Source organism: Balaenoptera physalus (genome assembly GCF_965194825.1).
Source record: "Balaenoptera physalus genome assembly, chromosome: 7".
Taxonomy (NCBI): domain Eukaryota; kingdom Metazoa; phylum Chordata; class Mammalia; order Artiodactyla; family Balaenopteridae; genus Balaenoptera; species Balaenoptera physalus.
Window position 1 is genome coordinate 106,864,551 of NC_138886.1, and position 16,719 is coordinate 106,881,269.

Here is a 16,719-nt window from a genome sequence, read left to right on the forward strand (position 1 = left end):
ATGAGGATGATTATAATTTTTGTGACTTTCTGTTTGAATTTAAAAAAAAATCCCACAAGGACTCAGAGGCAAAGAATATACAAATCAATTTTCACTGCAAAGTAAAGGAGCTGTTACAGTGAGGATTACTGGACTGAATGTCAATATTATGACATAGTATGAGTGTGTTTCATGTTTGGTAATTGCAATCACTGTTGCTTTTGTTGTGGTCATCCATTTTAAATATATATATATATATATATATATAAGTCCTTTAGGAATTTGCAGGAGTCTTGGAGAAAGCATTGGGCTCCTTCTAAACATGGAACAAGAGTTTATGCCAATCTTATCTTGGTCTTAAAGGATAGGCACTCCAACTGACTTCCAGGCTATGGACCCAACACATGTTCTTAGGACCCTTCTTCATGTGAGACCCCTGCTGTGTGGGACAAGATCAAAAAGTACCCAGTCCTGAGTTCCCACTTTTCCTAGTTCATCCTTACACATTAATGAAGTACATACACACACACACACACACACACACACACACACACACACACACACACTACACACCCTCAATATGCATGTTCCTCTCCTGGGCTTCTTGGAAGTCTCCCAAGCAAAGGGGAATTTACCAGGAAGCTAATAGAGCTTAAGCTTCAGAGCTTCTCACTTTCATGATCCCTTCCAATGTTCAGTATCCAAATTTATACACACGATTTTGTATTCTTTTTCTTAAAAGATCATATTAGCCTCAAGCACCACAAAGCTTGAATCCACCCTACTCTAACAGTTCCAAGCAAACATCTAGCTCTCAAAGCAGATTATTCTCACTTTGAGCCACACAAAGACTCTGTGACCATGGGCCTCTGCCCAGGAGTAAGCAGGTGGGGTTGCACCTCACCAGACCCAGCCATCAAGGGCAAGGCACCAGGACCCTCACCCCTGCCCCACACATCTGTTGACAACATGGAGACATCCTCCTTTGCTGCCCACAGTTGAGACCTTTTAAACATCCCCACCCACTAGGTAGTGGAAGCAGGCAGGTCCTAGAACATTGTCAGTGAAGAAGGCAGAAATTTAGTGTCACTTTTTTTTCTCCTTCCCTTCCCTCCCTTCCTCTTTCTTTCTTCTCTCTTTCTTTTTAACACTCTATACATCCTCTTGGACCATCCCCTCCATCTACAAGGCTTCAAGCACATCTGCCTGCTTAACAGATACCTACATCTCAACACAACCAAAAGTCATCTCTCCAAACACAGCTGAATATCCTCCCCCAGAGAACAACACAACTCACCACCTTGACACCCGGTCCAGAAACCATGGAGAAACAAACACCTTCCTCTGTGCCTCAACCCACATTCAACTAATTACAAAGTTTTTCCTCTTTACTTTGGAAACGTGACTCCAGCACGTCCATGCCCCGATCCTCACTGGGACCACCTATGCTCAGGCCTGGACTATTTTCCTCTGCCTAGCCACCCTGACTCCAATCCCACTCCCCTCCAATTCATCCTCCACGCTGAGACAGGATGATAGCTTGGACATGAAAATATCACTCTGATCCCCCCATAAGCAAAACTATTGCAGTGGTCCTGCACCAACCACCAAGGTCAGAGCTCCTTTATTCGGCAACAGAGGTCTTCCATGAGCACCCGCCACCACCACCCCATCCAGCAGCTTATACCACAGCCTCGACTCCCACTGCTGCCCTCACATCTCCCTCGAGCACCCCGGCTTCAATGGCCGTCTTACCATTTCCTGCCTCCTGGCTATTTCCTTGTCTCAAGGTGCCTTGTGTACTCCTTCTACTCCCATTCTATTCATCTAGACTTTTCTGATAGCCAGCACATCTCCTTCCCAGGTGGACTGATCACTCCCTCCCTCGAGCTCTGGTTTTATTTTGTACCGTTGCCATTCTTGTACCTAGTATTCAATAAGAGTTGTGTAAATCACATGTCTCCAGGGTCTCCTGGTATTTATGATTGGCTTAAACCCCAATTCATGGCCAGTGGAAATCCAAAGACCAATTTCAGATTTCTATGAATTCCTGGGAAGCTGCATCCTTCTGGTCACCCATGGTTATGGGCTTTTACTTTTACTGAACGAACAGGAGAAAAAATAAGTATCCCCACAAGGCAACGATGTGTATTGACTACTCTAAATGTCCTTAGGCCATCCACACCAGGAATTTTCCATTACATCTTCACCCCAGGGAGTCCACAGATTAACAACCACTCCTTGGCACCTCTTCCTGCCCCCTCCCCTTGCTTCTCCCACAGGATTCCCTTTAGAAACCCCCAATTCTTCCTCCTTCATTGTGCAAAACACTGCATCACCCTAGGTCTGACAGCCAAACTCTGCTGCAGGATCACATTTATGCCACGAAGCCCACCAGACCCATCTCTTCCTCAGACTGCAGTTATGGCTGTAAAAAGAAAAATTAATTTCCCTACAAACTGTAAGGTCCCACAGACCATGCCCTCCTGCCAGCAGAACGGGCTTTATTCACCTTGATATCTCCCATGCTTAGCACAGCATCTGGCACATAGCACACATGCAAGAAATGTTTGCTGAATTAATAAATGAACAAATTCAGAAATGACTCTGCAGCCCACCTCACCCTCACTGTCTGCTTGCCTGACCCACAGAAGAAGTGATACAGAATGGAGGGTGGAAGATTGGAGAAGGTGGGTTCAAGACGGGCAGGAGTTCACGGCTGAGGAGCACGTTTCCACCCTGCTTCCTCCTGGACCACACGTGCCCCTCCTGAAGACTGGCCTCTTTCCCATCAGATGCAACACCTCCGCCACCTTCAGTGGTGGATCAGCATATTTCCACATGAAATAAATGTTATTTTCTGGTGCATCCAGGCTTCATTAGTCTTCCTGTCAGAGAGAATCAAAGGGAGACGGGACGAGACCCTGGCAGTCAGGGGCTTCTTGCTTACAGCAGGCAGAAAAGGCTAATGGTACCCAAGGAAAGAGAGGGAGGAAGGGAGAGAGAAGGAAAACTCACTTCCTCATTTAATCAAATCGAAACACGGATTATATGAGGTTGAAAAACAGTCACCTTGTTCTCGACCCAGTCTCTTGCTCTGTCTGGAGCTATAAAACCCTTTGCGATTTTATCTTTTCATAAACTTTTATTGAATCTGATGTTCAAGGGGCCATGGAGGATCATCCAATTAAACCCCCCCCCACTAATCCTACTCTTAAACCCCAGCACTAAACTGATGGGAGATTAAAAGCTAATAAAGGTGACAAATGAGGGGTGATCTGCAGGTTGATAAGGGAAATGGAGTAGGGTGGGGATTTGCCAGAAAGGAGCCAGGCTCGATTCTGAGAAACACAGGAGTGGAGGGGGCTTTCATGGTGGCAAATTCAAACAGCTCTGAAAAAGTGCAACATGGATGCCCATGGCAAAGCCCTGCTCAGCGATGCTGCGATCTGGGGTTAAGACAGGCTGCCCAGGGCCAGGTGATACAGCAGGAAATGGGTTGGACTTGGTACAGACACCCTGGGCTGAAATACCAACTCTGCTATCACTATGGAATACCATGGAACCAGGGTCTTCTTAACTTGCTGTGCCTAATACAAATACCATCATAACAACACCTAGAGCAGCCCTTTGTAGCATGCCAACCACACACCAGACACCAGCATATGGATGTAAGTCACATGTGAGAGGAGTGCTACCCCATTTTACACATTGGAAGACTAAGGTTCAGAGCAGGCAAACAATTTCCCACGGTCCCATGATAAATGGAAGAGCCAATATTACAACCCTGACCTTCTGAGAAAATTATTCTCACCTCATGAGGTTATACTGATGATTTAATGATGATTCTGGGTTCATCATAGCCTCCCCCAAATTAACTTCTTTCCATGGGCCTTAAGACCCATGCCTTGGGATGTGAACATCTCAAAAGAATCTGTATATTCCTCACCACCACCTCTCCAAAATGCAATTTTTAACTACAGGGTAAGTAAAAGACTGTTAACATCCATGCCAGATAGTTTATTTAATCATTCCACAGGCAACTATGAAAACCTTTCTTTGCCAGACTCTTTCATAAATATGTATCAAACTAATCTTCACTTCAGCCCTGAGAAGTAGGAATTATTTTCTCATTTTAATTAATGAGTACACAGAGGCTTAGAGAATCTAAATGATTCTCCTGGGATCACAAAGCCAATAGTGACAGGGATGAAATTCAGACCCACATGGACCTGATGCTTGAGTCTGACTCCTCCCACTGCTCCATCCGGCCCTCATTGTCATCCTGTCTAGTGCTGGGAATGAGACCCATGACTACACGAGATAGACACACTGTCTGTCACCATAGTTTCTCCAAAGGAGGGCATTTCAAGAATGGATTCATGAAAGGAGCAACATTTTTTTCTGGGCTTTTAGAAGTGTTGAGTTGCAGATGTTGCAGAGAGGTACATTCTGGGTGAAAGACAGTGTGAGCAAATGTACAGAGAGGAAAGAATGGAGCCTGTTGGGGGGTTTGGAGGACCCCAGTTTGGCTGCACTGTGTGGGTTTCAAGAAGAGAAGATATGACATATAAAGAAGGTTGGGTGAAGTCAGGAGCACCTTGATTGCCGGGGGAAGGAATGAGAAAGCCAGTTAAAAGCTGCCTATCACACCATCTTTCCCTGCTTCTCAAGGGACCACATCATAGGCCACCTAAATAGCAAACAAACATGACAACTCTTCTCACAGTTGACAGAAAAGGCAAGTTTCCAGGGTGGGGTGGGAGGAGCCAGAAGCTAGAAGACAGCAGACAGGGCTTCTGAGCCTGGTTCAGCCACCCCCAGCCCAACCCCCTTGGACATGTCCCTTTGTTCCTAAGGAGAATGAAGAAGTTGAAGGGATGAGTTCTTCTCATGGGCAACTCCATCAGTACTTAGTGAACAATTCCCATTGGCTTAAACCGCCAGCCCCACTGAAGTCTTCTGAATTCATCCTGGCCCACGTACACTTGAAGCTTAGGGAGGAATGGTGTGATAGTTAATTTTATTTGTCAACTTGACTGGATCAGGGGATACCCAGATCTCTGATTAGACATCATTTCTGAGTGTGTCTATGAGGTTGCTAATCCAGAAGAGATTAGCATTTGAATCTGTAGACTGAATCAAACAAAAAGGTGGAGGAAGGAAGGATTCTCTCTCTCTCTCTCTCTCCCCCACCTTCCCCCCACCCCTGGCCTGACTGCGTGAGCTAGAACATTAATCTCCACTTGCCTTCAGTGCTCAGGCCTTTGAACTAACCCACCGGGCTTCCTGGGTCTCTAGTCTGTAGACAGTAGATTGTGGAAATTCTCAGCCTCCATAATCACATGAGCCAGTTCCTTATAATAAACCTCTCTCTAGATACGTGTGTGTGTGTGTGTGTGTGTGTATGCACATACACACACAGATAGATAGAGATGGAGATGAAGATGGAGATGTGGATGTGGATGTGGAGATGGAGATGGAGACAGAGGTATCCTATCAGTTCTGTTTCTTGGAGAATCCTAATGCAGATTTTAGTATCAGGATTGGCTCCAGACAGACAGAATTTGAAGGATGAGTTTTCTGAATTGGTTCTGGGGTTTCTAGAATCGGCCCTCTTATCTCATTAAAGACACTAATGACTCTATTTCCGGTAGTAGACAGAGCACTGAAAGTCCATAACAAACAAACTAACTTTTCCTGAGGCCCCACTAGGTACCAAGTCCTTTCACTCCTTTAATCTCATTTTGTCATTGCAGATGTACAGTGTAGCTTTGATTAATCCCATTTTTACAGACAACAAAAGAAAACAAAAGTGAGGCTCAGAGAGCAAGAGACTCAAGGACACACAGCTGGTTCAAAGTCTCATTTGTCAGCATGAACTTTTTTCACTGCATCGGTGGTTTTCAGTCCTGGCTGGTCATTAGAATAACCCGGAGACCCCACCCCAGGCAATCTCTGGCAGTGCAGTCCAGGCCTTGGTAGATTTTAGAAGCCCCTCAGGCAATTTGATTTGCAGCCAGGGTTGACAACCACTGAGCAAAAGTTACTTCTCTCAAAGATGGTATAGTCCTTGAGTCCATCCACCACAACCACAAGCCCAGCCTCAGTCCCACCTACCAAGCAAACCCAGCCCATGTCTCTGACTCTTTTTACAAGTTAATATTCATTTCATCACATTTAATTAACACAGGGAGGCTGGAGCTGTCTCAGCATCGCACCCAGCTAGCAGGAGCCCATGCCTCCCTCGGAGTTCAATCACGGCGCTGTCTTACAAAATTAGCTTCCTTCCCCCTGATCTGAAGAGTCTGAGCCCACAAATATCAATCAACTTTATTGATATTTGTAATTAAAGCCACCAAATGGGTCACACTTGGTTGAGCAAGTTTGCAACACACACATTCATAATGGGAACTTGAGCATATTTGTATGTGACATTCAGTAGATAATAATCCCAGGCATTTCTCATTTTCAGAACATCCTGTGGGTACCAGCTAATTAAGGCTAGTCTCCTGGGACAAGGGCCTTCTTTAGACCTACCTCTTTGATTGTCTTTGTTCCTGAAGTTTCAGGGCATCCAAGGGCCCAGAAAGCTGGGAGCAGGTTAAAAGCCATAGGGAGTAAACAACAGGTGTTCTCTATCTGACCTTGCCCATCTTTCAAGTTCCATCTTATCACAGCTTCTCTTTTGTAGCCTCCTAAGGAAAAAAACAATTTTTAACCGTTGGCAATAATAAGGAGCTCCAAGCTTCCCCAGAGGCTCTAAGGCTATTTCTCTAGGTTTTCCTCTCTTGACTCGATTGGTCCCTTCCATCCAAAAACTTAGGTGGACAAAGTCTGATTCATCCCTTGGTTCAAAACTTAAGGAGCTAGAGTGATGGCTGCCACCACCCAGTAGCACCATGTTCCTATCTCTATGCTGGTCCAGTTGTAGCTACACCCACAGGTTGTTTGGGATCCCAACTGGGTGGGTTTTACCAGGAAATTAGCAATAGGGTGACCTGTGATCTGGGTGGAGATCCAGAGCAGAACATGGCTCTCAGCTAATTAGTGGAGCAGAAGGGGTTGCCACTCACGGGCCCAGCAGAGGCCCAGGTTATCAGATCTGCTCACTTCTCATTTTCCCTTTGAAACCTCACCACTCACATATACCCAGGGAGATTTAAAACCTTTTCCCCAAATCCCCTAACAGCACTCTTACAAGAAACAATCAGTCTTCAAGAGAGTTACTAGGAAGTCATTCTATCACAAAGGGCAGGGCAGGAGGATTATCCTCTCATGACCTAGAATAAACCCCTTCATTTCCAAACCCCTCAAGGATATAAGGGAATTCCAGGGCAAGCAGGAAGAATAGGTGGAGAGAGATAGCATGAAGACGGATGAAAGCAGACTACTAGACAATGTTAGCGTGAGGGCATTTTTACTGTGTTATAACTTATGACACACCTGCTTCCCAAAATGATTTGAGACAGTGACAATAATAGGCACATAGCCAATAAAGCCATTAAAGTAGAAATAAGGAGGACATATAAATGTCTGCAGAGGGTGACACTGAGTAGCCATCATTCCCATTATCCCAAGAGCTGAGGTAGGAACAGTGGGTTTAAGGGAGCACGAGGTGTTTCATTGATCATCAAGACAACTAACTCAATTACTCAGGGGCTAACGATCCAATTTGTGTTTGATCTGAGCCTCTGGCACCAGCACTTTCTCTCTCCTTCTGCCTAACTATGAAGAATTTAACTGTTCAGCATGTATCTAACCAAACATGGCTATGAAAAGGCATGAAATCAGAGACTCTTAAAGTTGGAAAGGACCTTCTACATCACTTAGGATGGCTTCCTACTAAGTCCAGGAGTTCTTTTCAGAGCTGCTAAATCAAAGAGCTGTTCAGCATCAACTTGAATACCTCTAAAGACAGGGCACTCTCTACCTGATGAGGTATTTCTCCTGAGAGTCCATTCTACTGCTACACAATTTGAGCCATTAGATTCAAAGCAATTCTGGTAGGAGTATCAATTTTAAGAAATCATAAATATTATAAATATTGATATTAAGAAAACAGTGTGATATTACCTACTAAAGCTGAACATATGCACACCTATGGCCTTACAATTCTACTCTTGGGTGTACACCCAACATAAATATTTGCACATGTGCACCAGAGACCAAAATATTCTCAGCATTATTCACAATAGCCAAAAACTGCAAAAACTAAAAAAGTTCATCAACAGTAGAATGGGAAAATTTGGATGCATTCAGAAAATTGAATATTCTAGAGCACAGCTTTCCAAAAGCATTTTCTGAATAAATGGTGCTAAACTAAAAAAAAAAAAAAAAAATGCATACAGACCAAAAAGAATGCATACAGTGTGATTACATTTATGAAAAGTTCAAAATAGGTAAAATTATACTAAGTGTTTAGTGATGCGAAATTAAACCACAAGTTTAGGGGTGCATACTTAAGTGGTAAAACTTTGGGTGGGAAGAAAAAAGTAGGGCCAGAGGGGAAGCTTCTGGAAGCCATGTCCTATTACTTAGCCATGCAGTAATGACACAGGCATTCACTTTGTGATAAATCATCAAGGTATTTTTTTTGTTTGGGGCACTTATCTATATGTGTTTTATATTTCACAATTAAAAATGATTAAAATATAAACTATCTTTGCAACTTTTCTGTGAATCTAAAATTATCCCAAAATTAAATGTTTATTTTTTTTAAATAGAGGTTCAAGGCCCCACTCCAGATTTGTTGAATTAGAGTTTCTGCAAATGGGGCCCGGGAATCCATATTTTTCAAAAGCCCTGGGGATGGGAACTACACTCAATATCTTGTAATAACCTATAATGGAAAAGAATCTGAAAAAGAATATATATACGGCTGAATTACTCTGCTGTACTAACACAACTAACACACATTGTAAATGAACAATACTTCAATTTAGAAAAAAAAAAAAAAAACCCTGGGGAAATTCTCTTGCACGGCCAGGTGGGGAAGCATTGCTTTCTCCTATATGCAGAGACTTTTCCCCAAAGCTGAATGTCCCCAGAATCCTCTTCCATTCCTAGGATGCCTCAGTTTCCACTCCCTAAACACCCAGGGTCCCCTAGGGGTTCACAGTGGTGGAGGATCTCCCACTTAACTCTGCCTGGCCAAAGCGTGGTACTGTAGCTGCATTCTTCCCACGAGCCAATGCCAGTCCAGCTGTTCACCACTGTGTTGATAGCTGGAGAAGGATGGAGTGGGAGAAACCTTGAGGATGATCGAGAGGTGAGGTAAACACTAATGGTTAAAATGAGTGTTAAGAGTCTCAATACAACTGGGGGAAAAAGAGAATTAGTAAAGGAGACACAGCATAGCCTCTTAAACTCCCACTATGATCCTCCCAAGGATCTATGTTGATCCTTGCCCTCTGCCCACATTTATTTGTCTTTATGTCATGTATGTCAATTTTCATTTGCACAAATGGATTGCTAATCCCAATAAAAAGCTATAGAATCAATTGCTAACATCTCATGCTAAAGCTATAAAAAAATTCTACATCTAACAGTTTTATTTTAAAATCATTTGACACGTGCATCAAAAATTTTATGTATGACATTTTGCTATCTAAAATACTATAATATTCCATTGTGCTATTTAAACTTATAATATTAAAAATAAAATTTAATTTCAATAAATAAATATATTTACAATAGAAACCTAATTACCCAGTTTGCTCTTTAAGTGGATGCTGAATGATATAACTAAAATACATGTTTTTTTTTTTTAAATGCATGTTTGCTTCAGAAGAGGAAAATCTTTTAAAATATCTTACCCCTACTTCTGTTCTTTATTGGATAAGTTGCACTGGACATCATGAGGCTTTTTTTCCAGTTTTATTGAGAAACAGTTGGAATATATCACTGTATAAGTTTAGGGCACACACAGCATCATGGTTTGATTTACATATACTGTGAAATGATTACCACAATAGGTTCGGCCCAACATCCATCTCTCATGCAGATATAATAAAGAGAAAAGAAAGAAGGAAAGGAAAAAGGAAGAAATGTCCTCCTTGTTATGAGAACTCCCAGGATCCACTCCCCTGACAACTCTCCTCTGTATCGTACAGCAGCATTAGCTATAGTCATCATATACATTACATCCCCAGGACTTATTTATCTTACAACTGAAAGTTTGTACCTTTTGACCACCTTCCTCCATCCCCGCCACACCCATCCCCCTGCCCCCTGCACCCTCTGCCTCTGACAACCACAAGAATCTGATCTCTTTTTCTAAGAGTTTAGTTTGCTTTTTTTTTTTTTCTTTAGATTCCACATGTAAGTGAGATCTGACAATATTTGTTTCTCTCTCTGACTTATTTCACTCCAGGGCCTCTGTTGACACCATGGTCACATGCCTTCTAGAGTCTTCTACTGTGCAACCATCTATTGGGCAGCTCTATAGGCTGGGCAGATTTTCTTATTCCCATTTTTAGAGGAAGAAACTGAGGCCAGGAGAAGCATTGGGTCTCAAGCCCACATCTCCTGGCTCCAGCTCAGTGTTACAGCCACAACACCGGTTGCCCCAGTGGCCTCTGTCAACAGAGCTGAACTTAAAGTCATGAAGAGTCCCCCTAAAGACCCACGGGGCAGTGGGCAGAGACTAACCTTCTCTAGGAATAGGGAGGACCCAGATAATGCCAGGGAAGTGGGCCTTTGGCCATATGGTGGCCTGCATGGCTGGCTTCCAAAAACCACAGCAGGAAGCCAGTCGAGTTTAGAGCATCAGGAAAAGAGCCCGTGAAAGGCACGGGGAGAGAAAGCCAGACCGCATGGAACACGTTCAGTGAAGGCAGAGCAGGACATAATTAAGCCTAATTGTGTAAGCGCTGCCATGCTTTCAAGAGAGAGGGGTGCCAAGGTCTCGTGTTGCCTTCCATTCCATGCAGCCTACAGATCCCCATCCGAAGGTCACCCTCACTAACGCTGCCCAAAAAAGCCACCCCCCTCCACCGCCAGGTGTTGCACTCATAGGAGCTGTACCAGGGCATATTAGACCAGTGAATGCATGTGTGCATGTGTGTGTGTGTGTGTGTGTGTGTGTTAGTGCATGTGTGTGTCCATGTGGGTGTCTGTGTCTGAGTGAGTATGTCTCTGCAGCTGGACGTGTTCCATTTGCTTCTGGTATATTATGTGCTTACACAGTCAAAACTAATGGAATCGGGTTGAGATTCAGATGACATCACGCTGGTGACTCACATCTTGATAGATGGATAGATTCTCCCCCTTCTGCATTCCTTTCAAGGTAACCTTGATATGTCACACAGCTGCTGGGGAATGCCAGGGAGGGGACTTTCTCATAGACGTTTGGCGTGACCACATTTGCAACCCTGGCCTGTGGGGAGAAGGGGGGAAGGGCAAGGAACAAAGGTCAACGCTAGTCCGCCCCAGGGGCCAAGGGATGATTTAATTAGTGGGGTTGGTTTCTGGGCCAGCCAACATCCTGCAGGGGTAGGGACGTCCCGGGGCAATCTCAATGCAGACTGCGTTGCTCTCACTCCCTGGACATGACCTTTCTTCAGCAACATTTTTCTTGCACACCCTTTCCCCCTGGAAAGTGAACAGGTATTGAGGGGGAGTAAATGGTGAGAGCAGCTGGAGAGCATGGCAACAGCAGACAGGGGTGCAATTATGCAATCATTTCCGCTACTCGAATGTCTTGGAGGGAAATTTTCATTGGGAAAATGCAAAGGAGAGAGAGTGACTCACACTATTGAGACAGCTCGCCCTGGAATGTGTGGATCGAGAGGTCAGGCTGACATGGCTGGATGACCTCTAATTCTCAAAGTCCAAAGGTAGCCACCGAAAACTTCTCTTCCTTCTCTCCCCGCTTAGCAGTCTCCATCTTTGCACTAGCTCCTTCCTCTGTCTGGGGTTTGGAGAGGTGTTCCTTCCTAAAACTTTACCTGCAGACACAGTGCCAGGTTTAACCAAGCAATCTGGGTTGTTCCCAGCAAGCTTCTTGCTGGTTTGTTTTTCAGAATGATCTGGCTCTAGAAGCCCACCCTGTCTGAGTGTGCATGGGGCAAACATCGGCCTTTGCCATGCTTTGGGGCAGTCAAGTTTGCCACCCCACCAGGTAGACAGGACATAGAAACTTTGACTTCCAGAACTGGAAGCCCTCTTACTGACCATCCTTTCCAGTCTTCTCTCCTGACAGGTGAGGACACAGCGAGGTGAAAGAGTCACACAGGTAGTAAGTAAGTGGCAGGTGAAGGGTGAGAGCTCTGGGTCCCCGAGCCCACCAGCACAGAGCTCTTCCTCTCTTGCTGCTCTAGATTCTTTAAGCTCTCCGCCATCTGCTTAGCAGATATGATAATACTCAGCATTTGAAAAGTATAAGGCGCTCCTTCCGGCAAATCCAGAAAAATGCCAAACCCTATTTTACTAGCAGAGCAGGGAGCAGGTAAATCATGTGAGGCGGAGCCCCCGAGGATACGGATAAGGTAAGGGACATGTCCATGTCATACACAAGACCACTGATCAAGGCAGGAAGTCTCTGGATGCCTGTCCTTGGAGAGCTGGCTCCATCACTCCACCCCGCATGTGAGAATGGGTCTCATCACTCTGAGGCAAGACTACCACCTCTGTTCTTCCCCTAGCGGACAAAATCATCAACAAGGCAGGTCTCCCAAGCCATACCGTTTCTTCTTCCCACTGTTTGGTCACCACTCCACTCCTACCCCCATGCCACATGCGTCTCTGCCTCTCTGCTGCTCAGGATCTCCGATCCAGAACCACCTCCACCCCATCTTCCCTGGACCTCACCCCATTCTCTGCACCTGAGCCCATCCCTGTATGTCAAAAATCCCACTCTCTTTTTAAGACCCTTCTCAAGTGCCACATCCTCCGTGACGTCTTCCTTAGTTCCTCCACTGGAGCAAATATTTCCTTTCTCCTTGTGTTTTTAACCCTTTGTACACCCATTAGCATGTGATAAGTGTTCAGTCCATGACGGCATTCTTGAAGGGAAGCTCCTGACCTGGCTTAGCCATCTTTGGAGGCTCTGGAATCTTGAGTCTGATAGTAGCATCCAACCGGGTCACATATGAACCACATACATACATTTCTTTCACTTAGGATTTTATGAATACAACAAACGCATTGGTCAAAAATGAACTCATGCAAACTCTGAGGGCAAACTATACTCAAGGACAACACATACCTTTCTAGAAGGAATGATAAGGCCATAAGGCAGCTCTGTTATCAGCCTCCGGTTTCTCCACCCTGAGGAGCTGGGAGAGACCCAGATCCATGGTGGTTGAAGAAGTGCTCTGTGTGTTCAGATTCTCTTCTGCCCCATGCCAGGCTGCCCTCTGAGTCGGGGACCCCCTTTCTTCAGGCCACTGATGCTGTGACACAGCCAGGTTGGTGTTTGGCCAAAGCACTCTCCTTAGAAGTGCTGCGTCTCTACCATCTGATGCCCTCCCCATGTTTGCTGTCTTCAATATTCTCTGCAAAGGGTCGGCTGCCTGCTTCACTTTGATGGGCACAGCTTTATGATGAAGTAGGTCTCGTCTCTCCAACAGATCTCTGTCTGTGTTTCTTTTCAGGATCAGCACTGTGGAGACAGTTTCAACCTGATTTGGAAGGAACTCAGTCCTTGGACTCCAAGCGAACATAGATTCCCCACTGTACAGTATGCTAACACTTCCATGTAACAGATTTGCATACCTCCCCAGACACAAGAGCTAGTCAGCTTCACCATGTGTCACTTGAAAACAAACATGAAGTTAGTTATAGTAGCCCTGAGTATGTTCTGCCTTTAATAATAATAATAATAGAACGAGTGTCTGTCCTTTCACCATTTATAAAGAAACTATACTGCCAATGTATCTTTATATTCTCACAACAGTTCTATGAGGTATTAAGGTATCAGTGCTCCCAATTTACTGTTGACAAAACCAAGGCCAGATGGATTAACATGACCTGCATGTGATCACAGAGTAAGTGGCAGAATTAGAACACAAACACAAATCTTTCCAGTCTTCAGATCCTTGACACTCCACTGCTTTCTCTTTGCAGCTTCTTGAATCTCTTTCCCCCAAAGTATAAAGCCCCCAAGTAGCACTCTATACACTGATACCATCTCTCCCCTTTTGTCTCCTTCACAGAATCATGAGTCTATATCTCTTTTAATCCAAATGTAATTCTGGAGAAACTTACCAAAGATCTGTTATAGGGACTGCACTGGGGTAGACACTGTGGAGCTTAGAACTTGGTTGCAAGGTTCCCAAGGCTCTTCAGCTAATAAATAAATTTATCGCCACTGGAGGACGTTATACTAACTGAAATAAGACAAAGACAAACAGTGCATGATGTCACTTATATGTGGACTCTAAAAAAATAACTAAATAAATCAACTCTTCTTTCCCTGGAAATAAATAAATAAATGTATCGCCAAATATTATGGACTGAGAGATGTTAAGACATAACCTAACCATCCACACACCCCCAGGGATATTTTCATTTTAGGAAAGAAATCCTGGCACCAAGGAGTCTCAACCCAAAAGAAAGGACTCCCAGGGATGGAAATTCAGACTCCAGAGTAGACCAGTTGATGACACATTTAGGACAAGAATTGCTTTTTGATTTCTTCAAGTTTTTTTGTTTTTTGTTTTTTTAAGGTAACACTTTACCCTCTTTTTATATCACTGTCCACTGGGTATCTGTCACTCTGACCTCCAAGCACACACCCGTGAGAGAAGGCACTGCTCCCCGCAGTGACCGGACCTAGCATTTTTTATTCCCTAAGACCTATCCTATCAAAACCCAGAAGGATCCTCAGGGGTTGGGCTGCCAAAAAAGCTCTCTCCAAGGGCAAGCAGGACATCCACTAGGTGCCTCCCCCCTCTCTGCAGCCCCTGCCAAACATCTCAGTCTTCTGATTACAGGAAGGAGTTGCTTCCTCCTGTTTCCCAACCAGAGCCCTCCTTTGACCCTAATAACAGGGTTGTTGAAAGCAGCCATTCCATTTATACAGCCAGAACCACACAAACTAAGATCAGCAGGTCAACAACAGAGCTGCATTTAGCAAAGGCAGGTAAGATTTAAGAAGAGAAATGACTTAGAATGGGGAGCAGGGAGGCATTCAACCATGAACTTGACTTCATAATGTTGTCCAAAGCCAGTGCTGATGATCGGTTTTACACTCCTTGATAATAGTACCAACATTTAAGTTGGTTCTATCTTCCTCCATAATGATTCTGTTCTTTTCTAAATTTATCATTTCCAAGCACTTTCGCCCACAGTATCTCATTTAATCCCCACAGCAATCCTGTAAAGCGAGTGTCGTCATTGTTTTCAGAGAAATTCAGTGCAACTCTGGAAAGAGCCCAGGCCTTAGAGGCAGAGCCTGAGTTTCAATCTTAGTTCTGTCTTTCCACTGGACCACTCTGCCCTTCAGATAATAAAAAAAAAACCTCCACTTCAATGCTATCTGGAATGTCAGGAGAATCAGGTGCTCGGCCCTTCTCTGCCTAGGTGACAGTTTCTAGGGCTGTGACAGGAAGGTGTATTGGGGGCTTTGTTCTTTTAAATATGCACCTGGCAGCAGGCCTGCCTACTGTTGAGGATGCCCAGGTAAGTACCCGTCTCTCCACTGATGATGGCTGTTTATTGTCCAGAGTGGGTGTAGTCACAACAGATGATCTGTCTGGCAAGCTCATTCAGGTCAGAAAGAATGGCTTTAGATCAACCACTCTAAAACCAAAATCATCTTCACAGGAGAACATCCTGCAGCACCGGATTCCCTCAACAATTCTGTACACAGTTCAAGTTGTTCAGTTACCAGGGAATAGACTGTGTCAATAATGCATCTTGGCGGTTTTACCAGGAAGCTACACTGCACAAAATTTAAAATTCTAGTGGGCAGCATTTCTCAAAGTGTGTTCCAAGGATTCTCCCCAAAAGAGATCTGAAAGGGGTTGACTTGTGTCCCCGTTAAATGAAATGTTGAACTGTTAACCCTGGTACCTCTGAATGTGACCTTATTGGGAAACAGGGTCTTTGCAGATGTAACCCAGTTAAAATGAGGTCATACTGGATGGAGTAGGGTGGGCCCTAATCCAATATGACTGGTGTCCTTATAAGAAGAGGAGAGAGACACACAGGGAGAGGACCACGTGATGATGGAGGCAGAGCTTGGTGTGATGGGGCCGCAAGCCAAGGAATCACAAGGGTTGCAGGCCCACCAGACGCTAAGAGAAAGGCATGGAACAGATTCTCTCTGAGAGCCTTGAAGAGCCCATGGTCCTGCTGACACCTTGAGTTTTGGAGGACTTCTGGCCTCCAGAACTGTGGGAGAACTGTTGTTTTAAGCCACCCAGTTTATGGTACTAAGTTGCAGCCACCTCAGGAAACCAATGCAAGGTCTACGGTGACATAAGCTTTTCAAAATGATGGGTTCACCAGTGCCTTTCAACCTGAGGAAATTTTTGTTAAATATCCCACCATAAACCAGTTAAATCATAATCTCTGAGTGGTGGGTATTTTTCAAGTATTTCTTTAAGGCTCCCAAGAGATTCTGATGCATAAAACAAAACTGAAAACATTTCCTTACCTATGAATTTCTCAGCCAAGGCTAATATGCTGTGAATTACTGACAGAAGATATTTAGAATGCAGAATTTCTCAAGCTTATCTGACCACAGAAACATTTTTTTTAATTGAACATCTTCTTCAAAACACACATGTA

The 16,719-nt window shown here is 44.4% G+C and overlaps 1 protein-coding gene across 2 annotated transcripts in view; it reads right to left on the bottom strand.

Moving 5' to 3' along the window:
- Window positions 1–248: 248 nt before the first annotated feature.
- The window catches only part of GFRA2 (GDNF family receptor alpha 2), a 329,510-nt gene continuing 313,039 nt past the window's right edge, over window positions 249–16,719 (bottom strand). Inside the window, exon 9 of one of the 2 annotated variants that reach the window (XM_082471294.1) lies at window positions 249–6,677. In XM_082471294.1, the coding sequence (XP_082327420.1) occupies window positions 6,584–6,677 (94 nt within the window). In that variant the 3' untranslated portion in view covers window positions 249–6,583. Of the gene's footprint in view, window positions 6,678–11,333; window positions 13,586–16,719 lie in introns of those variants that run through there. The other variant, XM_082471295.1, reaches the window with a different exon arrangement.